General features: G+C 38.1%; 1 protein-coding gene across 2 annotated transcripts in view; it reads left to right on the top strand.

The window, feature by feature from the left end:
- The window catches only part of LOC150080764 (zinc finger MYND domain-containing protein 10-like), a 131,239-nt gene that overhangs the window by 44,013 nt on the left and 61,137 nt on the right, over positions 1–26,089 (top strand). For both annotated transcript variants that reach the window (XM_090381671.1, XM_090381670.1), the window contains exon 6: positions 14,093–14,218. In XM_090381671.1, the coding sequence (XP_090237797.1) occupies positions 14,093–14,218 (126 nt within the window). The remainder of the gene's footprint in view (positions 1–14,092; positions 14,219–26,089) is intronic.

Below are 26,089 nucleotides of genomic sequence, written 5' to 3'. Positions count from 1 at the left end.
GTAGATTTCCAACAAGCTTTTGATTGCCTTAACAGAGAGGAAATGATAAGTGATCTCCTTCTCCTAGGTACAGCTGCAAAGATTGTTAGGCTCATAAAAGCAACCCTGGCTGGTTCTAAAGCAGTGGTGAGAATAGACAATGAGTTTACGACTCCCTTTGACATTAATGCTGGTGTTAGACAAGGCAATGCACTCTCTGCTGTGTTATTTAACTTGGTTTTGGAGGTGGCTGTCAGAAAATTAGAAGTGACTGGACTAGGCATAAAGACAGTATAGGTCTGTGCGTATGCTGATTATGTTGTTATCATCAGCAGGACTAAAGGAGCACTGGAGGAAACAGTGGCCTGGCTAGATAGTGAAGCACAAAGAAAAGGATTCAGGATAAATTAAATGAAGACAAAATATATAAATAAAAGGAAGTGAAGACAAAAAATTTAGAGATTAGCAGATAACCTTGAAAATTTAAGAACCAGAGGCTTTTTGTTTGAGCTTGTTCAGAATTTTAACTACCTAGGTTCGCAAATAAGTCCAATTTTATTACTAATGAAATTAGGCCCATATTCTGAGTGGAAACAGATGTTTCTATGTACACGAAAGAATATTGAAGTCCAGTGTATTGAACAGACATTTAAAATTAAGAATAGACAAAAGCCTCATTAGACCAGTTGTGACTTGTGGTTGTGAAGCTTGCATATCAATGAATAAAGATGAGCAGTTGTTGAGAGTGTTCAAACATAGAATTTTTTATGAAAATTTTTTGGGCTCGTACAAGATGTTGATGATTCCTGGAGGATCAAGATGAACCATGAACTTGACCATCTTATTCAGGGTGCAGACATCGTCACATTTGTGAAGAGCCAGAGATTCACCTGATTGGGAGGCGCCTCCGTAGCCAGGTGGGCAGGAGCAGCAGTTCGTAGCACATGCTTCTTGATTAGACCGGGGTTTGAGCCCATGACCACCAAATACGGAGGATACGGAAAGGTCAGAGAATTTACCACTGCATATCCCCCCCGGAGCAATATGGCCTTAGTTGCTAATGCTCCTAAAAACCAAATAACAACAACAACTTGATTGGGACATGTTAAGAGAATGGATGATAAGAGAACAACTAAGAGTATAATTAAATGGAAACCTACAGGGAGGAGGGTGAGAGGAAGACCACAAAAAAGTTGGATGGATGATGTAGAAAAAGGACTTAAAAACCATGAGAATAAGAGATTGGAGAAGTCTGCCATCTGGGAGGGCTTATTGATGGAACATTGTCGAGAAGGCTAAGACTCGCCCTGGGTTATAATGCCAGAAGAAGAAGGTGTCAGCTAGTCACTGTTTATAAAACAGATTATCCATAGATTTAATGAAACATATATTTTTCCAAGTGTACTCACATTTTACAGTATATATACATAAATTATGAAAAGATATGCAAGTGAAAAATAGCTTCTTAGTAGAATACTAAGAAGCTATATGAACAAATATGGAAACCATAATGAAATAGCATGTAAAGCTGAAGACACTAATTTCACTGGAATATGCGGCATCCTGTGAACACTAATTTCACAGAATGCCGCCACTAGGTGGCGGAGATGACAGCAGTGTAAGATTTGTGCTCCGTCTATTTTCACTTAACTATTAGTCATTTACTAGATATGATTAATACTGATAGAAAGTGTATGATCCCTCCATCTGAATATACCAACAGAAGAAGAAATCAATGCTCAGGTAAAATTTTATTAATGATTTTCTGCATGTTTATGACTTGCTATTTCATCTTCGTTTCCCTGCAAGTATCCCTCAAGGTCACGCACCCTGCTGCGCTAAAGAATTAGGCACTATTGCCTAGAGCTAAAGTCAGAAAGAGCTCTCCTACAGCAGCCAACCCTTCCCTGGAGGATTAAAGAATTCAGTTGGCTATTACAGGCTCATACAATTTACTCTTCAGCATGGAAAAACAACCATCAGAGTCAACTGAACAAATGTGCAGTGTTTGTAAGACCACAAATAAATACACGATCAAGTGTTCATGGTGCAGCATCATAATTGGAAGCTGCTGTTCTCAAGTGGATAAAGTGTGTTTAATTCAGAAACGACACAAGTTTCTTTGCACAAGTTGTAGGTCCACAAATGAAAATGACAGAACAGAAGAACAGAACAACTGAAGCGCCATCATGTATCATAGACACTAGTGACTCAGAAAATGAAGACCCCCTCCCCACAGCCACTAGCAACCACATTGTAACAGAGCAGAATGGGAAACTAAATTACTCCTTAGCTCAAATTTTAGGCTGTGACACATGCCTGGAAGAATGTGAACACAAGAAAACAAGTGACAACCTCCAGGATATTAGTAAAATTTTAGACCACACTACAGAAGTGAGCTGTAATGAATCTCAAAGAGAAGATAAAAATGAAGTGAATCACAACCAATTAGCCCATGAAATATGGAGGCAGAAAGACTTACTAGAAGAACTTTTTCTCCCCATTTTCAAAACTCTCCAGGACATGCAAAAGGAAAATCACGAACTAAGAGAACAAAACATGAAACTAATTGCCAGTCAGAAAGTAACGGATAAGAAACTAGACACTGTCCTAGCACAGCTACAAGATATTAACAGACGACATAACCAGACAGCTGAACATTTACGAGGTGGCACTGCTATTTATCCTAAAGAAGCAAAGAGAGAGCATGATACTTGTCTCAGGACTACCCTCCCAGGCGAAATAAAAACAGTATTGCACGAAGCTGATCCCCGGAACAGATAAGCCCTGAAATTGTGGAAACTACTAAAACCTACTTCCCGAACAGAAGAAATCCAAACTGCAGAACAGAAAACAGAGCAGAGACAACTGTCTCTAGCACTGCGTTACCCGCAAGCCAACCCTGCATAGATATGAATCACTGCTCCAACTTAGAGCCATATGCACCGAAACAACTTACCTACTCACAGATGGTTACTCTTCATAAAAATTGGCTTACCAAAGTTCTAAAAGAGAAAGCCACCCACTACTTAACAATCAGCAACATGATGCAACATGTCCAAACAGCAATCCTACGCATAAAATTCCTGTTTCCTCGCCGAGGTTACCCACAGGATAACGTCCTTGTCTTGCCAAAAGGTATAACATCACTTCGGTTCAAACGAGAGGGAAAATATTTGTGTCGCGAATCAATCCCAATATTACTCCTGGTGTCATCAGAGAAATGTGTGTTGAGGGAATTGGTATCGATGTTGAGGTACGTCAAGTACGAACTAGACACCCTGCCTACTCCTCCTTCACTATATCTTGCCCCATTAATTGTGAAGCCCAACTACTGAACAGAAACATATGGCCCAGTGGCACCTCGTTAAACGATTCAGAGAACAATCGACAAGGCCCACTACTAGTGCAGTGAACACCCTAACAAAGCAATAGCAATTAACAAACACCTCACCAGTCTTGAAAGGAGATACAAAAGTCTCCCTTTTTTTACAAAATGTTTGCAGCATATCCAGTAAACTCCACACCTTGCCAAGTCTGCTAATAAATTCAGAATACTCATTTATCTGTCTGACAGAAACATGGCTCCAAAATAATAAGCAGCTGAACGCTCTGGTAGACAGTTTAGGCTACAAGTGCATTGGTAGAGGGAGAGAGAGATCAAAAGAAGCAGAGGAGTAATGATGCTATATAAATATGACTTCCAGACTGTGAAAGAACAAAGCTCTAATTCTGATAACTTTGAAGCTGTTATCACCACATTCTCTGGTGAGAACAGCAAGGTACAGGTTTGTCTTATTTACATGCCACCAGAACATACGAGAGAGACCAGAAATTAGTTCTTTACCTGGCTAGTATCAAATTTAGATGTAAATATTGACACAATCATCTTAGGAGATCTGAATATCCCTTTGCCAAGGAATAAAGATGCAAAAGCAGGGCTAGGTGCCACAGTAGAAGCACTCGGAATGAAACAGTTAACAACACCTGCGACAAGAGGATTACACCACCTGGATTTAATTTATTATAACGTGCAAGATATTAACTTAATTGACAATTCCTTACAATTTTCCTCCGACCACTGTGCGCTCTCAATGGAAGTTGCTCTTCAAAGACAGACTGCTGATCAGACACACATCAGGGTAATGAATCGAATTTGATATTTTCCACAAAATATATTAAATGCGAGGTTATCTTGCAATGCTTAGCACGATACAACTTTCAAAGTCTATATAAGATGTCCACTGAAGAAGATATAGACGAGATTTTGCGGTTACTCTTGCGTATTGCCCATCTAGGAGCAGTGAAAGTATTAAAGATCTCTGACAGAGCGAACACCTGGTTCACTCCACAAGTTAAAGTTATGTTTAAAAAGAAGCAAAAGCTCTACCGAAAGTGGAAAAGAACTGGGCACCCGACTGATCGGACTATGTACAAATGCAAAAGGGCAAAGTTCATTCAACTGAAAAGACAAGCATACTTTGAGGTTATGAAGGAAAAACTCAAAAAAGGAAAGAGAATAGTAAGCAAGAAAAACAACAAAAAAGAAATGATGGACCAGCTTTTTAGAGAGTGGACAGAGTCACATTCGGAAAGCCTCTTAATGAAAAGCAGAAAAATTGTGAGGAAAACATCCGTGAGATGCAGAAAATGATTAAGAGACTAATGGATACCACTGACACTAACCAAAATAGAGCTAGAAACATATTACGTAAAATTAATATCACCAGAGAAAACTTAAAGGAAACTTAACTCGCTCCCCAGTAAAGTAACGATCGGGCCGGACCAGTTCCCGCAATTCACGATAAAAATATGTATAATCGACCTGCTCCACCACCTCTTCCAACAAATACTAAGTGAGGGGGTTATCCTGAAAACATGGAAGAGATATTATGTAAAACCAGTTCCAAAAATAAATAATCCTAAAACCAGTAAAGATTTCAGGCCCATCGCAATCGGATGCTCTCTGCAAAAAAATATTTGAGAAAGCAATCCTGAACACCGTCAATCAGCACTGCTTTGGGGACAGGCCAGAATACTTGCATTCTGTGCTTCCTTGAAGGTTGACTGTTACAAATTTAATGGAGATTCTACTATGGATACAACTAGCATTAAATAATAAACAACAGTTAGACATCGTTTTCCTGGATGTAGCAGCAGCCTTCAACAACGTCTCAATCCCAGCAATAACGGTAATCCTCAAGGAATATTTCCTCATTTCAGGAAGCACTTTAAGCATTCTGACTAACACCCTTCAAGAAATATCGCAATAAATGGGAAACAAACAGCAGCTTACTGTACCTCCAGGGGAGTACCTCAAGGGGGTGTATTGTCTGCCATCTTCTACACAATAGCACTAGCCCCATTTTTAGCTCAAAACTGTGAACAATTTATTACATATGCTGACGATTTGAAATATTTTGTAACCTCTAAAGAACAAGAAACTACACCTCATTTATCAGAGGAAGTAAACAAGACAATCAGAAAGCTAGAAGAATATCCACATTACATTGGCCTGAAACTTAATGAAAATAAAACTGCCCAAATGACCTTCACCAACAAAAAGAAGAAAAACGAAATTATGATCTTTGTGAACAATACTACCAGAGTCCAAAAATCCCCTGCACATGTCGACCTTGGCCTTAAGTGAAATGAAGGATTAAACTTCATACCTCACTTTGAACACATTAGGAAAAAGACATACACAGCACTCCGGAGCACTAGACAAGAACTCACTGGTCTCTGAAGCCCTCATCTTATGATTCAATACATGCTTAAATGCGTTACGCCGATTCCATTGTACACATCGACTATCTGGTCATCGGCCCCGCAAGAATAACATCAAGTCCCCAACATTAAACATTATTAAAACAACATTAAACCCCAGGGGCTCACATCTGGTGAGTATGGGCTTGGCAAACCTGGGCCCTGAGCTGGATATCATCATTCTTCTCTTTCTTGCTTTCTTGGTGATTTCCTTCTACTTTTCTCTCTCTCTCTCTCTCTCAGAGTAATGCGGAATTTTTTTTTTTTTTTTTTTTTGGCTGATGCAGCATAAGCCTCAGGCTTCCTTGCACCATATGGCTAATAATAATAATAATAAGTCCTTCTTAGAGTAGAATACTGGCTCCTGAGATGGCTAAATAAGATCGCCGGGAAACCGTTTACCATTTCAAGAGCAGTCTTGTTTGCCAATCTGGACATCACACCCTGGAAATATATCATCATAACCAGAAATACCTTAATTCTGGCAAAGCTACTAACAGAGAGAATAGATGCGCCAAAAGTGGGAAACGTGATCACTCGCCCTTTGATGATACAACTGAGAATAAACAGGGAAGAATCAAGTCTCAAGTGCGAATTGACTCAATTGGACTCTCTGGGGAAATTCTTCCCAGCGAATGCTGTGAATTATTTTAATAATTTAAATATAGATCTAGAGAAACTATGTACAGGCAAAATGTATAGACCAGAAATCTTTGGTAATGTGTACCGGCAGGTACAAATATAATAAGAAGACTAACTTAATAATTTATATAATAATATTTAGCTTTTAACAATTATTTAGTAAAAAATTAAACCAACTTAATAATTAATTCATTAACCACATGCTCTGTGTTTTTTCATCTCCAAATTTTGTAAATAAGTTCATGTAAACATGCTTGTAAATACTGAAATAATGTAACCACACCCTCTAGCTACATGCTGTTTATGGGTGTCTTGAAAGAGAAATAAACAGATAATAATAATAATAATATATCAATTTAAAAAAAATTGTTATAGTACCAAAAAAAAATAAATAAAAACTGTAAAAATATATAATAGGAGGATGGAAGTGTGAGAATCATAAGGAATAGGCAAAAGCCAGGAATAATTTAGAGCCAAAGGGTAATAAAGGGGCCACTTTGTATCACACAGAGATCAGAAATTAACAAAATCAGTGACGTAAAAGAGAAACCTTGGCAACTTAGAAAGGAGGAATGGAGAAATTTAGGAAAACAGAAAATATATTTTTTTTCCACTCCTTTTGTATAAAAGGAGTGGAAAATTGATCCTTCTCGTAGACAGTTGGAAAGTCATTTTTTTTAATATACTTACACAGTTGAATCCTATACTTTTCCAGGAGCATACATTGAATGTTGGGAAGCAAGAAGAAAATTATGGGAACAGAAACTGGTTGAAAGGAACAGAAATGAAGATTATCACTTTTTCATGTGGGGACTCTAACTCCAATTTTAACCCCTACACAATCTCCAGGGAAGTTACCTGCCTACCCTTAACCTATCCACAGCACTAGCCTAGTACTAACTTCTCTGAATAAAAACTATAGCACAGGTTACAAACCAAACATCAGAAGATGCACATTATTCAGCTAGCATCCATTAATGATCTCTAGTTTTGGTCTCTGGAACAACCTCTCCCCATGTGTATTTCCTAAAATATGCAACTTCCAGAAGTTAAAATAAAGTGCAGACAAGGTTCTCTTGTATCCCAATCTTTTTACATGACCGTGGCACTCTTTTAATAGAAGTTCCTAAAAAGGGAGGGGGAATATAATGTGGATTAAAAATGAAGGTGACTAGTACACTCCATCCATCAAAAATATAAAATATCGAGAACAGTATCACGATCACTAAATTCACTGTTTACATCATGGCATGATAGTCTTCATTTTCTGTCTTGCTTTCCCATACACCAAATTCTCTCAAAGAATTCACCAAATTTTTGTAGCCACCAGTTGTCTTTCACCAAATTTGTCACATACAGCAAAATGTCATACACTAAATTTTTGCATACACTGAACAGTCAACTATCATACAATGAATTGCCTTGCAATTAATTAACATGATCCTGGTAATAAATATAAAAATAATGAAGAGTCTAGCTTAACATAATAGTGTTAAATATCACATAATTCAACAGAAAACTACATGCCAAAGGCATGGGAATCCCAAGCAGTAGAGACAGAAATGGCTTTTGCCTATTCTTTCAGATTCTTAATTTATTCATATTTCATAATTGCTACACCTCTGCCTCATACTATATCTTTTTACAATTTTTATTTATTTGGTACTACAGGCAGGCCTCGCTTAACGCGAGTTCGATTAACATGGTTTTCAGTTACCGCGATTGGAAAAAATGATACCACTTTTTACTTTACGCGATTCAAATTTCCAGTTAACGCGATCTTTTATTTCTGATAGTTGAAAAAGATTCGAATCGCGCACTAAATGTCTGACTGCCAATAAACAAGCGTTTGTCCGCTTCCCGCCTCAGTGTGTTCCATCAACTAAGTAGACGTGTTACTTGTTTGTCTCCACCTAATAAAGTCACGTGCAGACGTATTTAAAAATTCTAATTTTCTACCCCTGTTAATTATGGATAAAAGAAAGAGTGAAAAACAACGTGATTGTAATAAAAAAAAACGAAAAGTTATTACTTGAGCTGATAAACTTGAGGTTATTAAAAAACATGAACGTGGTGCAAACCATGCGAAAATCGTAAGAGATGTAGGATACAGTGAGTCTACCGTACGAACTATCTTGAGCCGTAAGAACGAATATAAAGAGAAAGGTAAAGTTTCATCATCTTCTTTTGTCTTACAAAATACCAGAAACAGAACTCTAATAATGATTGAAATGGAAAGTCTTTTATCAATTTGGATAGAAGATTGCAATCAAAAAAGAATTCCATTATCTAAGGACAATATTCAGAGCAAAGCTATTAACCTTTTTACTAAGCTCAAAGAAACAAAATATCAAGGGGAGACTGAAATGTTTGTTGCTAGTTCAGGGTGGTTTGGACGTTTCAAAAATCGAGCACGACTGCATAATGTTAAAGTAACAGGAGAAGCTGCTAGTGCTGATGAAGATGCTGCAGCCAAATTTCCTGCAGAATTGCAAAAAATCATTCAGGATGCTGAATACGACGATCGGCAAATATTTAATGTAGACGAAACGGGCGTATTTTGGAAACTGATGCCAACTAAAACTTATTTGGCTGCAAATGAAGCATCACAACCTGGGTATAAAGTCTCAAAAGATCGACTAACACTTTTATTAGGAGGTAACGCTGAAGGTGATTTTAAATTGAAACCCATGCTTATGTACCGTGCACAAAATCCTAGGGCTTTAAAAGGATACAGCCATCGCACTCTTCCAGTCATTTTTCGTTCAAATAAAAAAGCATGGATGACCAAAGCCCTATTTGAAGACTGGTTTACGTCTTATTTCTGTCCAACAGTTGAAGCCTATTGCAAGAAAAATAATCTTACTTTTAAAGCTCTGTTGCTTTTAGATAATGCACCTGGACATCCTTCTGCACTTGGTGACTTAAATGAAAATGTGAAAGTTGTTTTTTTACCGGCGAATACGACTTCGTTATTGCAACCCATGGACCAGGGGATGATTGCAACTTTCAAGGCTTACTATCTCCGCAGAACCTTTGCACAGGCACTTGAAGCTATAACAGGAGATAATGCAATTTCTGTACCAGAATTTTGGAAAAAATATAACATACGATTGGCCATTGAAAACATTCATGCAGCATGGGAAGAAGTGACAGCCAGCAATATGAGAGCAGTTTGGAAGCATCTTTTACCCCGCGCAAACGATTTTACTTGCTTCAAAGATGCAGTTCAAAAAGTTATTGAAGACATAACTAATATTGGTAATGAACTTGGTTTCAAAGGCTTGGATGCGGCTAACGTTCGAGAATCACTGAATTCGCATTTAGAACAGCTAAGTGACAATGATCTCCTTCAAATAGAGCAACAGCGTGCGCACGAAGAAGCTGAAGAAAAAGAGTGTGAGCCAGATGAAAATGTTACCTCAAAGGAGATAACGGTAAAAGAACTAGGCGAAATCTTTCGTATCGCAGAGAACCTTAAACAAAAGGTAATGGATGTTGATCCTAACATCGAAAGAAGCATGTTATTTCGCCAGGGCCTAGAGAAGCTTGTTGTCGGCTATCGGAAATTGTATGATGAAAAAACGAAAGCCAAAACTGTTCAAACGACTGTGTTCAAATATTTCTGTAGCAAATAGTTAGTTTCTCCATTATATATTTTGAACAATAAACATTTAATTCTATAATTTTTATTATCTTTTACATGGCATGCAGTTAAAAAGTTATTTAAAAGGTATTATTTAAAAGTTATTTAAAATTCTTTATGGACATTCCAGAAGGTCAAGTACCAATTATAATTTTTCCTATTGGTTATGATATTCGATTAACGCGTTTCCGTTTTGCGCGTTGTTCTCGCGGGACGAATTAATCGCGTTAATCGAGGCCCGCCTGTATTTCGATTTTTTAAAATTGATATACATTTTAGATACAAGTCAAAGTATTTTTTTTGTAGTTTACTGGCGGTTTCCAGGGTGTCCCCTATGTCTGCCGTTCGTTAAGCTTAATTGTGTGCCAGCAGAATCGTTTTTTTAGTTCATCTAATTAAAATTTAAGTTTAAAGTTAAGTTTAAAGTTGAAGTTTAGATCAAATCGTTTGAATGTGTTTTAGTTAATTTAAGTTAATGTTTAGTGTTTAGTTTTAGGTTAGGGTTAAGTTAAGTTTGAGTAAAGTTTAAGTTCTGTTGTGTGTTTAAGTTGAGTGTTAGTTAATTTAGTGGGCAAGTTTGGGTTTGAGTTAAGTAATTATGAAGCTGGTTTTGACATTAGTGTAGGTTCGGTTTAGGTTTAATTTTAAGTTATAGATGAGTTTAAGTTTAGGTTGTAGTTTAGGTTTAAGTTTAAGCTTAGATTTGAGTTACTGTTTAATTAAAGTTATAAGTTTAATTTATGGTTGATGTTTCCTAATTTAATTTAGTTTTAAGTTAAGCTGAAGTTAAGTCGGGTTTGAGGTAGAGTTAGGTTTAATTTAATTTTAGTTTAAGTTTAGGTTGAATGTAAGATTTAAGATTTGAGTGTGATTTATAATTATAGTAAGTATTTAGTGAGTGATAAGTACGCGAGCCTTTACGGAATTTAAGTTATCTATCGCGGTTACTATTTATAATTGTCATTAGTGTGTGTAATGTGTTGTGTATGTTGTTTGTGGCTGGCATCTGGCATTTAGCAGCAGGGGGCCGCGGAGAACTAGTCCCGACCCCCCGCTCCCGTACCGCGCCACGAGGAGGCAGCCAGATTCTCTTTTTTTTTTTTTTTTTTTTTTTCCTCCTTTCTCCCTTCCTTTAACATGGTTATAAGCTTAGTATTACGTGGTAAGCCATCCCACACTTGCAGGGCCCAATCCTGACCTAGTGTGAGGGATATCTAGGTATGTCACTTAGTCATTACGTGTTTATGGACCGTCCAAATGTAGTAGATCCCACACTTGCAGGGCCCAATCCTGACCTAGTGAGGAAGATACTAGTGTTGACACATGATTTGGACTGTTCAATTGTGATGGATCCACTCTCGCAGGGCTCAATCCTGACCTAGTGCGGTGCCTCATGGTGAGTGAAAGTCTGTATTTACATGGTTTAATATCCATTTTGGCAAAGGCCCTGGCATTTTCGAGCCCATGCTGGTCTGGTGAGTTGATGGTAGTTTAGGGCACATATTGAAGACACATATTGATGACACTTAAGCGTGAGTATTGCCCAGAGTGGCATGTCCATTTGTGGTGGACCACCACGTGGTTCCAGTTTAATGACGCACATCACAGTGTGGATTGAGTCCCAGTTCGTCCAGTCCAACCAGTCAGTTCTGATTGTTCCCTTGTATCGCCTGTCTTCTTTTGAAAACGCGCTCCGCGAAAGTCGATACCTGTTTATAGTGTTCCTCAGTAGCAACCAACCGTGGAAAGTCACTTGTATCAAAGACGTTGGTTTCGAGTTGAAGGGGAAGCCTGTAATCCGTGTAGTAGGGACACTCCAGGATGATATGTTGGACCGTTTCCAGGCCCCCACACTTACAGCACGGGGTAGCTGATAATCCCAGTGCGTTTAGCCTCGAGTTCAGGCTGCCATGACCACTAAGGAGGAATGTTAGGTAGAGTCCCGGATTAAACCACGATCTTATTTGTTTGGTTATTTCCGCCGCTTGAGGTAGGAATAGATGTGTTGTCCGCCCCTTGCTGTCATTGGTCCAGCTCTCTTGCCAGTCTATGACGTATAGTTCCCGTAGTCTCTCGTTGTCTTTTTTAATTGTGAGGTTTCTATCTATTTGGTATCTTTCAAAAATAGATATGATGTTCCTACTTCGGCAATATTGGAGATAGGTATTTATGACCTCAAATTTAATTGGGAGCTTTCCGCTAATTATCTGTAGTGCTGATGTTGATATAGTGCGGCACGCTTTGGTGGATGCCAGAAGGAAGAATCTTTGGGCTTGAGTGATTATTTTGTTAACAGTATGTTTTTGTATACTGCCTGCCCATGCACCTGCAGCGTAAGTTATGATTGGGAGCAGAATGCAGTTGTGGTAAAGCAACAAGGTGCGTGGTTTGATATCCCACGAGGTTCTGGTAATTCGAATTAATTTTCCTGTTACTGTCTTAACTTTCTGGAGTATATATTTTGCATGGGGTATGTATTGCTTTTTACTGTCAATCATCACTCCAAGGTATTTAAGTGTAGGGACCATTTTTAGGGTTTGGCTTCCAATCTTTATGTTTGGTGGTCGTTTTATATCCAGTTTTCCTTTCAACAGGATCTGTTTGGTTTTGTCTGAGGAGATTTCTAGTTTATGTGTGGTAGTCCAGGCAGTCAGGTCTTCGAGGATTTCTTGAGCGGCGCTTTCCAAGGATAACCTTGAATTCCCTTGTAGTAGAATAATGAGGTCATCTGCAAATGCAATCTTTGCTGCCGTGTTGTGTTGGCGCATAAGCCACCCATCAAGGACCACGTTCCAGCAGAGTGGGCCAAGAACAGATCCCTGTGGGCAGCCCCGCGTAACTGGCCTGGTGACATGGCATTCTCCAGAGAAGACCACTAGGCTGCGATCATTGAAATAGTCCGCTAGGAGTCGATAGATGGGGATTGACACTTCGGCCTCTCGGAACCTCTCAAGGACACTCTGCCACCAGATGGTGTCAAAGGCCCCTTTGAAGTCAACCGAGAGACCAAGGACATACTTTGATTCTGTGTTTGCAATGGCGTTTTGCAGTGCTACAATGGCATCCACGGCTGATCTGCCCTGGGTAAACCCAAATTGGGATTCAGAAGAAAGATGTTTCCTGTTGTAATAGGCTCTCAGTCTCTGGGCCAGGAGTTTTTCCAGGGTTTTCCCCAGCACTGGGAGAAGAGCTATTGGCCGGTAGGAGGTGGGTAGGTTTGATGATTTCTCCGGGTTTTTAACTAGAAGTTTTAAGTTGGCCTTCTTCCAGGGTTTCGGAAAGATGCCGTGGGTCAGGCAGGAGTTAAAGAGATTTATGAGTAAAGTTGGACACTGTGACCAAATTCTCTTGACTGTGGCCACTTCCATGAGATCCAAGCCTGGGCATTTGCCATTTTTCATTGTTGAAATTGCGTTTTCAATTTCATCCGCAGTGACGATCTCCTCCTCTGAGGGCGCAAGATATGTTAGGTGAGCCATGCGCATTTTAGTTTGTGTTGAACTTTCGGGCCACATTATGTCTTGGCGGATCAGTTCATCCAAGATGGTATCTATGGATTCATTCCAGGTAAGGCTCTCAGTCTCGCCTGTGGTCATGATGGACTGAAACACCTCCCCAGGATGGACCTTCTCCGTAATCAGCTTATAGACTAGTCCCCACGGATCATTTTAGATACAGTGGGGGCCCTGTTTTTTGGCGTTCCACTTCTCGGCATTCTGCTAATATGGCAGTTTTCAATTATATCCACATTCATTATGTTCGCCACTTGTTCTGCTTTTTTTTTTTTGGCATTTTTCATCGTGACGTGCTCAGCAGCTGAGTCCAAGAAGTCCATATGTTTACAGCATATGATAATGTAAACATTAGGCTTTTATATGCATTTGCAAGTAAAAAAAGGCTATGGCAGGGGTCTGGACCCTAACCTGCCGTATGAGTGGGGCCCTACTGTAAATATACTTGTTACTTTAATATTCAAATTTTCAAAGGCTGTTATTTTATTATGGAATGTATTGAACAACATACTTTTACATACTGGTTAATTTCTGTTTTTTTTTTCAGTTAAGATCTTATCTCCACGATGGTATTTTACAGCAGATAGCTTTATTAGAACAACTACAAAGGTTTCTTCACTATCTTTCCATTGCAGAACTGCCACCAGCTAAGCCTGACCTTATAATTGAACAAGTATGTATAAGTATCTTATATTTTACATAGAAAATTCATTTTTTCGAAGTTTTTAAGCGGAAAACTCCAGCTTATAGGTTTTAAACAATATTAAAACAGCATTACAGTAATATTTGGTATTGTGGAAAAGCATATGACCGTTTCTTAAACTGTTAACCTTCTGCAAATGGTTGGGTATAGATTATCTGTTTAGAGCTCTGTAGGTTGATGAACTTATTCAACGAATTTATCTATATTGTTTTAAGTGGAACTTAATGGCTTTTATGTGTGAAATGGCATTCAAAATCTCAGACAAAATCAGCCTAGGTTATTAGATATATTTTACTAAAGGTTTAGTGCATACTTTTATTAGGGAGGAAACAGGGGTAATATAGATACAAGATTGGCTATTAATTAATTAATTTTGTTTCTGGGTCTTACTGGAACAACCAACTTTCACAATTGACGAATTTGATTTGCTTGTCAATTCATCAAATGCAGACATTGTGCAAATGACAGAGACATGGTGTCATTACAGGTATAAGGAAAGCAAAATTTGAATGTGGGGAGTACAATGTATACAAAAAGGACAGACATGACAGGTAGGAGTTATGCTTTTAGTTAAGAAGAACTTAAAATCTAAGGTAGTGCATCCAGTTGACATTGATGGATAGTGCAATGTTGAGTCACTGGTGTGATATTGACACTGGGAAAACAAAAATGACAGTAGAAATATGAACTATACAGAGAAATAGAATGAGCCAGTAAATCCAAATGTATTGACTATAAAATATTTAAGGGCAAAGGCCTCATGCTACGAGGTAGAATGACTAACATGTAGGTTAGTGCAAAAGCATCATTTTAATGTAGCCATCTACCAAAGTAGTTAAATTAATTAATTAAATTGGCATTTTTTTGGTTATATCTCAAATTGTGAATGCCTTCACAACAAGTTGGCATGGTATTGTACTACCTCGAATAAATAACACTTCACCAGTGGAGAAGACTGCTGTTATTTATTCTCAGCAGATACCACCACCTAGACTGCACCATTTCAAAGTTTGTTGGTTTCCCTACTAAGTACCCTAGTGTTGCAACACTAGGGTACCTAGTAGGGAAACCAACAAGGGTAACCTACTAGGTACCCTAGTGTTGCAACACTGGGGTACCTAGTAGGGAAGTAGCAGTAGTAGTGGCATGTGATGCAAGAAAGCAAGTGTATGAGCTTATGCAGCATCGGCCAAAAAAAAAAAATCACACCATTCCCTCCAAATGCCTGTCCAGTTCCTTCTTAAATTTATTCAACCTATCAACTTCCATGACAGATGGAAGTTTGTTCCAGCAATTAACCACCCGCTGACTAAAGGCAAATTTCCGCACATCTATTCTACATCTATCTTTTCTTAATTTGAATTTATGCCCCCTTAGGTTCGTAATCTGAACAAGTGGAAGGATCCCATCAGAATTCAGCGTGCTCAACCCATTCAAGGCCTTATACACCTCAATCAGATCACCACGCAGGTGCCTAGTCTCCAGCCACTGCAATTTGCAGAACTTAAGCCTCATGGTAAGAGGATCCCTTCATTCCCCTCACCAATCTTGTTGCCCTTCTCTGTACATGCTCAAGTAAATCTACATCCTTCCTAAAATGAGGCCTCCAGACCTGTATGCAGTCCTCATGTCAAGGCATGGCCTGACCATTGCCTTATACAGAGAGACAATCACCTCCTTCTCCCTGCTAGCAAAATTCCTATATATCATTGACAAAACCCCATGACCTGCCCTGGCAGCCTGTCTGCATTGCTCAGAAAACTTCATATCTGACTGCACAATTACTCCCAGGTCTTTTTCATTTTCTACCACCTTAAGTGTAGTACCACACAGTTGGTACGTTTCTCATGGGTTACTTCTACCCATATGCAGTACTTTGCATTTGTCAAGGTTAAACTTCAGTTGCCACTTCTTAGCCCATCTGCCCAAATTATCTAGATCCTGTTGCAGTAGCACACTGCCATTACTGTCATTAACAATCCTGCCAACCTTTGTATCATCTGCAAACTTTGACATTAAGCCTGATATACCTTCATCAATATCATCGATAAATATACAAAACAACAATGGACCTAACACCGAACCCTGTGGGACACCACTAATAACATTAGTCCATGAAGAGCAGCATCCATTGATTACCACCCTCTGTCTTCTCCCACTTAACCATCCTTTTATCCATTGTAGCAACTTACCCTTAATACCATTCTGCTCCAATTTGTACAATAGTCTTCCATGTGCAACAGTGTCAAAAGCTTTCCTGAAATCCAAATATATGATATCAAAATTATTTTTTGCATCCAGTTCCTTTGTAACCACATCATAATATCCTATCAAATGTGTCAGACAAGACTTTCCCTTAACAAACCCATGCAGTGTCTGAATTATTGCTGCAGTCTTGTCTAGATGATCCTGCAATGCATCTTTAACCAGTGACTCCATTATTTTAGCCGGAACAGAAGTTAAACTAACTGGTCTGTAATTACTCGTGTCACCCTTCGATCCCCCCCCTGTGAATTGGGGATACATTTGCACATCTCCAGTCTGTGGGAACCTCCCCCGAGTCCAAGGATGCTCTCATAATTATGGCTAAGGGTTTGCTTAGTTGCTTTGCCGCATCCTTTAATATAACTGGATAGATCCCATCCACCACAGGTGCTTTTCTTATGTTTAACTTCAACAATTTCTCCTCCACTTTGCTTTCAGTTATTAGAAAATGATTAAGTATCCTGCTACAATTTGATAACCTTCTGCCATTTTCAAACCTTAATAATTCCTCATGTGTGAATGTAGATGCAAAATACTCATTCAGTTTGTTTGCTATCTGAGCAGGATCATCAACAGTCGAATCATTGATGTCAAATGGACCAATCAGATTCATCCCCTTTCTTTTCGAGTTTATATAAGTAAAGAAATCCTTGCTGTTTTTCTTAGCATCTTTTGCCAAGGATTTCTCGTAATCTGCCTTTGCCTGCCTAACCTCCTTTGTGACCTGATTACAGACTAGCTTATATCTGCCATAGGCTTCTGAGTCGCTTGATAATTTATATGCATCCCATGCATTTTTCTTCTCTTACAAGTCTCATTAGTTTATTAGATAACCATTTAGGCCTAAACCTCGAACAATATTTCTTGATAGGTATGAAACTTTTAGTAGCATCCACGATTAATTCCTTGAATGCTTCCCACTTAGAATTTACTGTTGGTAACATAGTCAGTTTATCAGTCACTAAGTGTTGTCACTATTGCAACACAACATAGTGACAACCCAGTTATGAAGTATAACTTCACAATATGAGAGATGCCTGATGGTGTGCAGTGATATGGACTATAAAATATTTAAGGGCAAAGGCCTCATGCTACAAGACAGAATGACTAACACGTAAGTTAGTGCAAAAGCATCATTTTAACTTAGCCATCTACCAAAGTAGTTAAAATTAATTAATTAAATTGGCATCGTTTTGGTTATATCTCATATTGTGAATGCCTTCACAACGAGTTGCCATGGTATTGTACTACTTCGAATAAATAACACTTCGCCAGTGGAGAAGACTATTGTTATTTATTCTCAGCAGATACCCCCACCCAGACGGTACCATTTCAAAGCTTGTTGGCTTCTCTTTGGTATCACCTGAGAATAAATAACAGTAGGCTTCTCCACTGGTGAAGTGTTATTTATTCAAGGTAGTACAATACCATGGCAACTCGTGAAGGTATTCACAATATGAGATATAACCAAAACAATGCCAATTTAATTAATTAATTTAACTACTTTGGTAGATGGCTACATTAAAATGATGCTTTTGCACTAACCTACATGTTATCCAAATGTATTATAATTGGGGATTTTAACTTTCCAGATATTAACTGGAACTTGTGGGTTGGTTACTCAAACAGTGAATTTATAGGTTTATTGGATGACTGTTTTCTACAGCAGTATGTTAGAGAAGCAACAACAGAGAGCAATATTGTTGGTCTGATTATCAGCAGTGATTCTTCATGCATTAAGAATCTGCAAATAAAAGAACCGCTAGGTGGCAGAGATCACAGGGTATTGATGTGGAATTTACTTGAAGATATAATTAACATCAAGGCTTCAACTACAGTGGTCTCAGACAGTTTTTAAATTCTATACAGTGGGACAAACTAACGATGTTACCAACAACAAATTCAAAATGGGAAGCATTCAGAGAAGTAATCATAGAAGTTATTAGGCTTTTCATACCAACTAAGAGCTTGGTAATGAGCACCTTAGAAAAAACCTAATTGAGCTACATAAGGTTTTAGAGAGAAAAGTATAATGAATGAGGGTGAACTTTTTCACTGTTATAAATGACTCCAGAACTAGGGGCCATAAACTGAGATTAAAAGTACAGAGGGGTAAAATTCAAATTAAAGGGGTTTTAGGATTGCAGGAAGTTTTTTTGGCTAGTGAGTTGTTAATTACTGGAATAAGTTGTGACCATGGGTGGTTGAGACTGATGGCTTGGGGATAATTCAGAGGTCAACTAAAAGGTATCTATGTGAGAAGGGAGTCAAATAGGTAGTTTATTTTATTTTACCCCACCAAACACAAGCAATGCATCTAGTGAGATCAGAAAAAGGTGGCCCATATGAGCAATGAATATCGTTGGCATTCAATAAAAACCTCGTATGTTTAATTCGTAAAACAATTGATTTTGTTTGTAATGAGTTTCATTTTTGGTCCCACATTGCCCTTCAAAACCTCAGAAGTAATCAGCCGATCAAAACAAGTGTTTTAAGACAATGAGGAAACCATGCATGTCATTGGCTGCATATTGTGACCATCCAAACCTCGCATGTTATGGTTCTCCTGAAAAGCAGTTATTTTCAACATATGAGGTTTTGATAGAATGACAATGATATGTGGGCTAACAGAGCTTAGTAATGAGCACCTTAGGAGACCAAATTAAGGTAAGAGGTTTAGGATTGTGGGAAGGGTTTTTTTTTTTTAGCCAGTGAATTGTTAATGGAATAAGTTGCATCCATGAGTTGCTGAAGCTGGCAGTTTGACTAGTTTTTGAGTAATTCAAAGGTCAGCTGAATAGGTAGCTATATGAGGAGGGCATGAAGTAGAAAGTTTATTTTATTTCTTTATTATTTTTTTAATTAATTATTAAATAAATAGATATATCTATATATGTGTATATAAATACGCACAGATGCACATTTTTTTTTTTTTGCTGATGCAGCAAAAGGCTTAGGCTTCCATGCACCATATGGCTAATACTAATACAAGTGTAATGTCCAGTAATCTCAGCACTTGTAGATTGCTAGTTTTTGGTTAATAAATTTACCCAAACTTGAAATGTTATAAAAAAAAAAAAAAAAAAAATTAACTGCTGCCATTATCGACTTACTGCAGAATCAAAGTCTCCTCAGTGATTCATGTTGAGGGAAATGGACCATAATCTGCCACCTTGGTCCAATATGGGTAGGCAGATTGACTGTATTTGGCAGTCAGGGGCTTGAACCAGGGTCTACTCAAAGAGCGTGTGCTACTGCACTCGGCTATGGAGGCCGTAATATCCTAATTCAAGCACAAATAAAGGGAGAAAGCAACAGCAGTGTTGTAAGTCTGCTTTCTGATATTTTTTCTATGTGATTAATTTATGAGAGTTCTTCAATAAAGAATGCTCATTTTTTTTTTCACAACATACCTTTATTAATCATTCATATTTTGATGGTCCCTTTTCAGAGTAGTCCCTATTTGATAAAATGCACTTACTCCAACATTTCTGCCATTCTTCAAAAACATGTCAAAAAATGGAGGATGCTATTTTTTGACATGTATTTGAGAATTGTCTCCAATGTCTTTCCAACTTCTTGCAACTCTGGAAATATTTTCCTTGCAGCTCCTTTTTTAACTTTGGAAATAAAAAAAAAAATTGTAGGATGTAAGGTGAAGGCTGTAGAGAAGATGAGGAACAAATTTGACATAAGTGCTGGCTAAGTACAGGCGAGCCTCGATTAACGCGATTAATTCATCCCGCGAGCGCATCGTGCAAGGCGGAAACGCATTAATCGAATATAATAACCAATAGGATAAATTATAATTGGTCCTTGACCTTCTGGAATGGCCATAAAGAATTTTAAAAATACCTTTTAAATAACTTTTTAACTGTATATAATGTAAAAGATAATGAAAATAAGTATGGAATTAAATGTTTATTGCATAAAACAGCGGTTCTTAAACTGTGCGCCGCGGAATATTTTAAATTTTCGAGGGAAACACAGCGATACTCGACATCTGTCGGACACCGAGCGAACTACTAACTCGAGGTAATTCACAGTTTCAGCATTTCTTATTAAGTTGTTTGGACCTAACTACTAAACGAAACTGTTAGGTATTTCTTTTGGTCTGGGTGCACCTTGAAGAAATTACTGTTGCAGAAATATTTGAACAATGTTGACTTTCTCTTTTCATCAATCAATTTCCGATAGCCGACAACAAGCTTCTCTAGGCCCTGGCGAAATAAATATTGCAGAGAACATCAAACCTTTTGTTTGAGGTTCTATGCGATACGAAAGATTTCATCTAATTCTTTTACCATTATCTCCTTCGTGGTAACATTTTCATCTGGCTCATTTAAAAATTTGAATTTTTAAATGCAAGTCTGCATTGACTTTATTAGCAGGAGACAAACACGTCTTCTTCCGATGGTTAATGGAACACACCGAGGCAGGCAGCAGGCAAACATTTGTTTATTGACCGTATGACTCGCGGTAAGCTTAACACGCGATTCAAATCTTTTTCAACTATCGCATAAATAAAAAAAGATTGCGTTAACTCGAAATTTGCATTGTGTAAAGTTTGTTTGTTTGTTATTTGGTTTTTAGGAGCATTAGCAACTAAGGCCATATTGCTCCGGGAATATGCAGTGATCATTCCCTGATCTTTCTGCATCCCCGTATTTGGTGGTGATGGGATCGAACCCCGGTCTAATCAAGAAGCGTGCGTTACGCACTGCTGCTTCTTCCCTCCTGGCTACAGAGGTGCCATCGTGTAAAGTGAAAAGTGGTATAATTTTTCAAATAGCGTTAACTGAATATCGCATTAATCGAACTCGCGTTATTTGAGGCCTAGCTGTACTCGATAACAGTATGCAATGTGATGTCATGATGCAGCATTCACCCGCCTGCATGCAGTTGTAGTCATTAGCATTAGTTGAGGCATATGATGCAAGAAAGCAAGCCTATAGAGCATCGGCCAAAAAAAAAAAAAAACCTTCCCATTTTACCCATCTGGTCAGTCCAAATGTTTATCTAGTTCAGCCTTAAATTTATTTAAGCTATCAACTTCCAAAACAACAGATGGAAGTCTGTTCCAACAATTAACCACCCACTGGCTAAAGGCAAAATTCCATACAACTATTCTACAACTGTCTTTCTTCAATTTGAATCTATGCTCCCTCAGGTTCTTAATCTCAGCAAGTGAGAGTATCCCATCAGCATTGAGCCTGCTCAAGCCATCAAAGCCTTGTACACCTCAATTAGATCACCTCGCAGGTGCCTAGTTTCCAGATGCTACAATTTACAGAAATTAAACTTCTCCTGGTAAGAGAACCCCTTTGTTCCTCTCACCAATCTCGTTGCCCTTCTCTGTACTCATTCTGGTAACTCTATATCCTTCCTAAAATGAGGCCTCCAGACCTGTATGCAGTACTCAAGGTGTGGCATGACCACTGCTTTATACAAAAGTATAATTACCTCCTTGTCTCTGCAAGCAAAATTCCTGTATATCATTGCAATGAATGTTGTTGTTGTTGTTATTGTTCTGGAGGCTTAATGGCACATAAGCTGCTAAGACTATAATGTGCCTATTCACTTATTTTATTAAAACATGAGTTTTCCCTAAATCAAAAGAAAATCTGAAATCAGAAATAATTGAAAAGCCCAGTTTGCCTGAGAAAGTCAAAAAATTCAGAAATATTTACCTTATCACCAATGAGATTTTCAAGAGTTATTGGTTTATGAAGATTAACCAGTGAGATCAAGGATGAAGTTCTGGCCTGTTTATAATAGGGGCAGCCAATAAGAATATGTTTTACAGTCAAATTATTAGAACAATGTGTACATTGTGGTGGATCATCTCCTGTGAGTAAATGAAGGTGGGTCAGATGGGTATGTTCTATTCTTGCCCTTGAAAGGACTACTTCTTCTCGTCTCAATGTACGGATACTGGAGCGCCAAATTTTCGGATCATGTTTAAACTGAAAGAGTTTATTATTAGTCTGAGAGTGCCAGAGTGCTATCCATTGTGATAGGCAAGCAGCATGAATGGTTAGTGTATAATCTGATGCTGGAACAGGGATATTGGTTAAATCAAAAGTAGTTGGATTTTTTTGCAATGAATGTGATCCAAAATGTGCTGTACAGTTCTGTAGTAAGGTCCCATAATAGTGATATGTCATGCTGGTAAACCATTCCTTGAATGTCAAGAAAAAGAGATTACATAACCTTTCCTGCAGAAGCCACAACTTTTGCTTTTTTTTCAGTGTTGGCAATGATGTAGACTTCCAGACAGAGCTTTGTTGCTTACTATATGGGTCAAAGCGGTTAAGCCATGTCTCATCCACCCTTATCACTTTGTGCAGAACCTCACTATCTTCAGTAACCGTCCATAGCAACTTCTGACAGACCTCCATGCAAACTTGCTGTTGCTCAGGTGTTAGTAATCTTGGAACCCAGCATGCACAAATACGTGTCATATGCAAATGGTCATCAAGAATACCATGCATGTATGCTTCCTACTGATATTCTCAATATCTATGTCAGTTGCTTTACTGTTATACAATCTCCTCTTGTGATTACAGAAGCAATGTTTATGGTTTCTATGGTGACAGCAGGGGTTGGAGCTTTAGGACTGCCAATTTTTGTGATTGAATTACATCCATCTTTAAACATTATAAACCACCTGCGAGTTGTGTTATAGATTCATAATAAACCTCTTAACATTTCATATGCTTCAGCTGATGTTTTCTTGGGGCAGAAACAAAATTTGAGAGCAGCATATTGTTCCTCACATGTCATGTCTATTGTTACATAGGCAAAACTAAACAGGCATCAACTTGACCAATTGCCAAGGTCGCGCCATCTGCATGAGTCAACTGTGCAGTTGCTGTGTGATGCCACTTGGTTTGGCCTTAAATTTTCAGCTGAGTTAGAAATAGCAAGCATGTGGTTCTCGTGAAAAACTGCGATCATTCTTCATTGAACAGCACTCTTATTTTTATTAACAACATTATTTTTTCTCTATATTTATATTTTATTCAGAATGAGAGTTGTAAGATAGTCTTACAAAAGTGTATTTCTGTTAAAGAAAACAAGTATGGATAGGTGGGAAAACAAATACAAATAAAAGTTGGAGACCTTTTGTAATCTTGCAAGAAAGGAAACAACTGCTGGAACGAGTACAGAGAAGGGCAACAAGATTAGTGAATGGAACAAAGGGGTGCTCTTACGAAGAAAGGCTGAAGTTTTGCAAATTACAGTGTCTGGAGACTAGGCACCAGCGAGGTGATCTGATAGCGGTGTATAAAGCATTGAATGGTTTGAGCATGCTCAATGCTGATGGGATTCTTCCTCTCGCTCAGAATAATCACCTGAGAGGGCATAAATTCAAATTGAGGAAACACAGATGTAGGATAGACGTGCGGAAATTTGCCTTTAGCCAGCGAGTGGTTGGTTGGTGGAACAGACTTCCATCCCTTGTCGTGGAAGTTGATAGCCTAAATAAGTTTAAGGCTCAGCTGGACAGGTATTTTGAACGAATAGAGGGGTGAAGTGGAAGTGGTGTGTTTTTTTTTTTTTTGGCTGATGCTGCATAAGCTTGCTTTCGTGCATCAAATGCCTCTACTAATGCTAATGCTAAGTCCTTTTCAAACATTTTAAATTTATTATATGTAAAATTCCATTAGTAGGAGGCACACACTTAAGAAACAGAGAGATCATGATATTTAGAAAGACAAACAACCTTGCAAAAATGTTTCCATTAGTGAGAGTAGGCCTGTCAGTTAAGCACTTCAATAAGGAAAAATCACCAAAGGTAAAGGTAAATGTTCAGAATTAAACAATTGACAAAGTTGCAGAGCTACTTTGAATTCTGAAGAAAGGGTACTTAATAGTGGCTATACACAGAAAGAAAGGTTAAAATTAGTAATACTCTCCAAGGAAAGTAATCAGCAAAACAGTTACATCTGCAACATTCACCGACACTTTAAGATGCTGCCACTAGATTTCTGGTTATGGCATTAGTATGCAACAGTTTCAAAGAGCATGATCTGCAGGTAGTCTTTCTGTAAACACTGAGAAAGTTCTTGTGTATGGAATCCATAAAATTAGAACAATATTAGAAAAATTAAGTATTAATTCCCATACATCAATACTTTAGATTAAATATAATCTAAAGTATTGATATTAAAGTATTGTCATTATTAACAGATTAGAAAGAATACTTGGAGAATTAACTGAAAGAGCAAGCTGACTTTAGGACACGATTCTCAACTATGGATCACCTTCACTTAATATCACAGCTAATGGAGAAAGCAAATGAATATAAAACACCATTATGCTTGGCATTTGTGGGTTATGAAAAGGCATTTGACTCTATACAGCATAAGGCAATGTTTTGGGCACTGGAAAGACGAGGCATAGATACCCCATATATTATGATTTTGAAGAAAATATATGAGGATGCTACCTCCTTTATTAGACTAGACAAAGATAGTAGCAAATTTAAAATTGAGAAAGGAGTTCGACAAGGAGACACAATATCTACAAAGTTGTTTACTGCTGCCCTTGAGGAAGCTTTCAGAAGATTAGACTAGTCTCAGAAAGGAGTCAATGTGAATGGAGAGTACCTAAACGATTTACGATTTGCAGATGACATTGTGATCATAAGCCATGATTCCAAAAACATTACAGGAAAATCTTAATCAGTTATGCAGAGTTAGTAAGGATTTCAGACTAAAGATGAATATGGCTAAAACAAAAGTAATGATGAACAAGTATGCCACAGAAGAGGATATAACTATTGAAGGAGCAGCAATTGAAAAGGTGGATTCATATACTTATCAGTGACAAGTCATTAGCAATAATAATGATAAATGGCTGGAAATATATAGTCACATACTGAGGAGTAATATCCCAATTTGTCTGAAACATAAAATAATGAACCAATGTATACTCCCCACCATTACTTATGGAAGTGAAACTTGGGCACTCACCAAAAGAATGGAAGAGAAGCTGAGAACTACACAGCAAAAAATAGAACAAATTATATTAGGAATAAGACTGCTAGATAAGAAGAAAAACACATGGGTTAGGCAGCAAACAGAAGTAAAGGTCTTGGGGCAGGACACATAACACAAAGACATGATGACAGGTGGACTAAGATATGCAAATGTGACCGCAATTCACAAAGGAGGATCAAAGGCTGACACAAGTAATTATAGACCTGTGAGTCAGCCTTTGATCCTCCTTTGTGAATTGCGGTCAATTCACAAAGGCATAGATACCCCATATATTATGTATTTCCTGTTCCAGGAAAATTAATGGAGGCACTGGTTAAAGAAGCACTGCAGGATCATCTAGACAAGACTTCAGTTATAGCTCGGACACAGCATTGTTTTGTTAAGGTGACAATTTGATTGGATACTATGATGCAGTCACAAAGAACTGGATGCAGGGAATAACTTTGATATTATATATTTGGATCTTAGAAAGGCTTTTGATACTGTTGCACATGGAAGACTGCTGCACAAATTGGAGCAGTGCGGCATTGGAGGCAAATTGCTGCTATGGATAAAGGGGTGGTTGAGG

The sequence above is a fragment of the Mastigoproctus giganteus genome, chromosome 9 (assembly GCF_048544385.1).
Source record: "Mastigoproctus giganteus isolate SK-2022 chromosome 9, ASM4854438v1, whole genome shotgun sequence".
Lineage (NCBI taxonomy): Eukaryota > Metazoa > Arthropoda > Arachnida > Uropygi > Thelyphonidae > Mastigoproctus > Mastigoproctus giganteus.
This window is presented reverse-complemented; position numbering and strand designations above follow the sequence as displayed.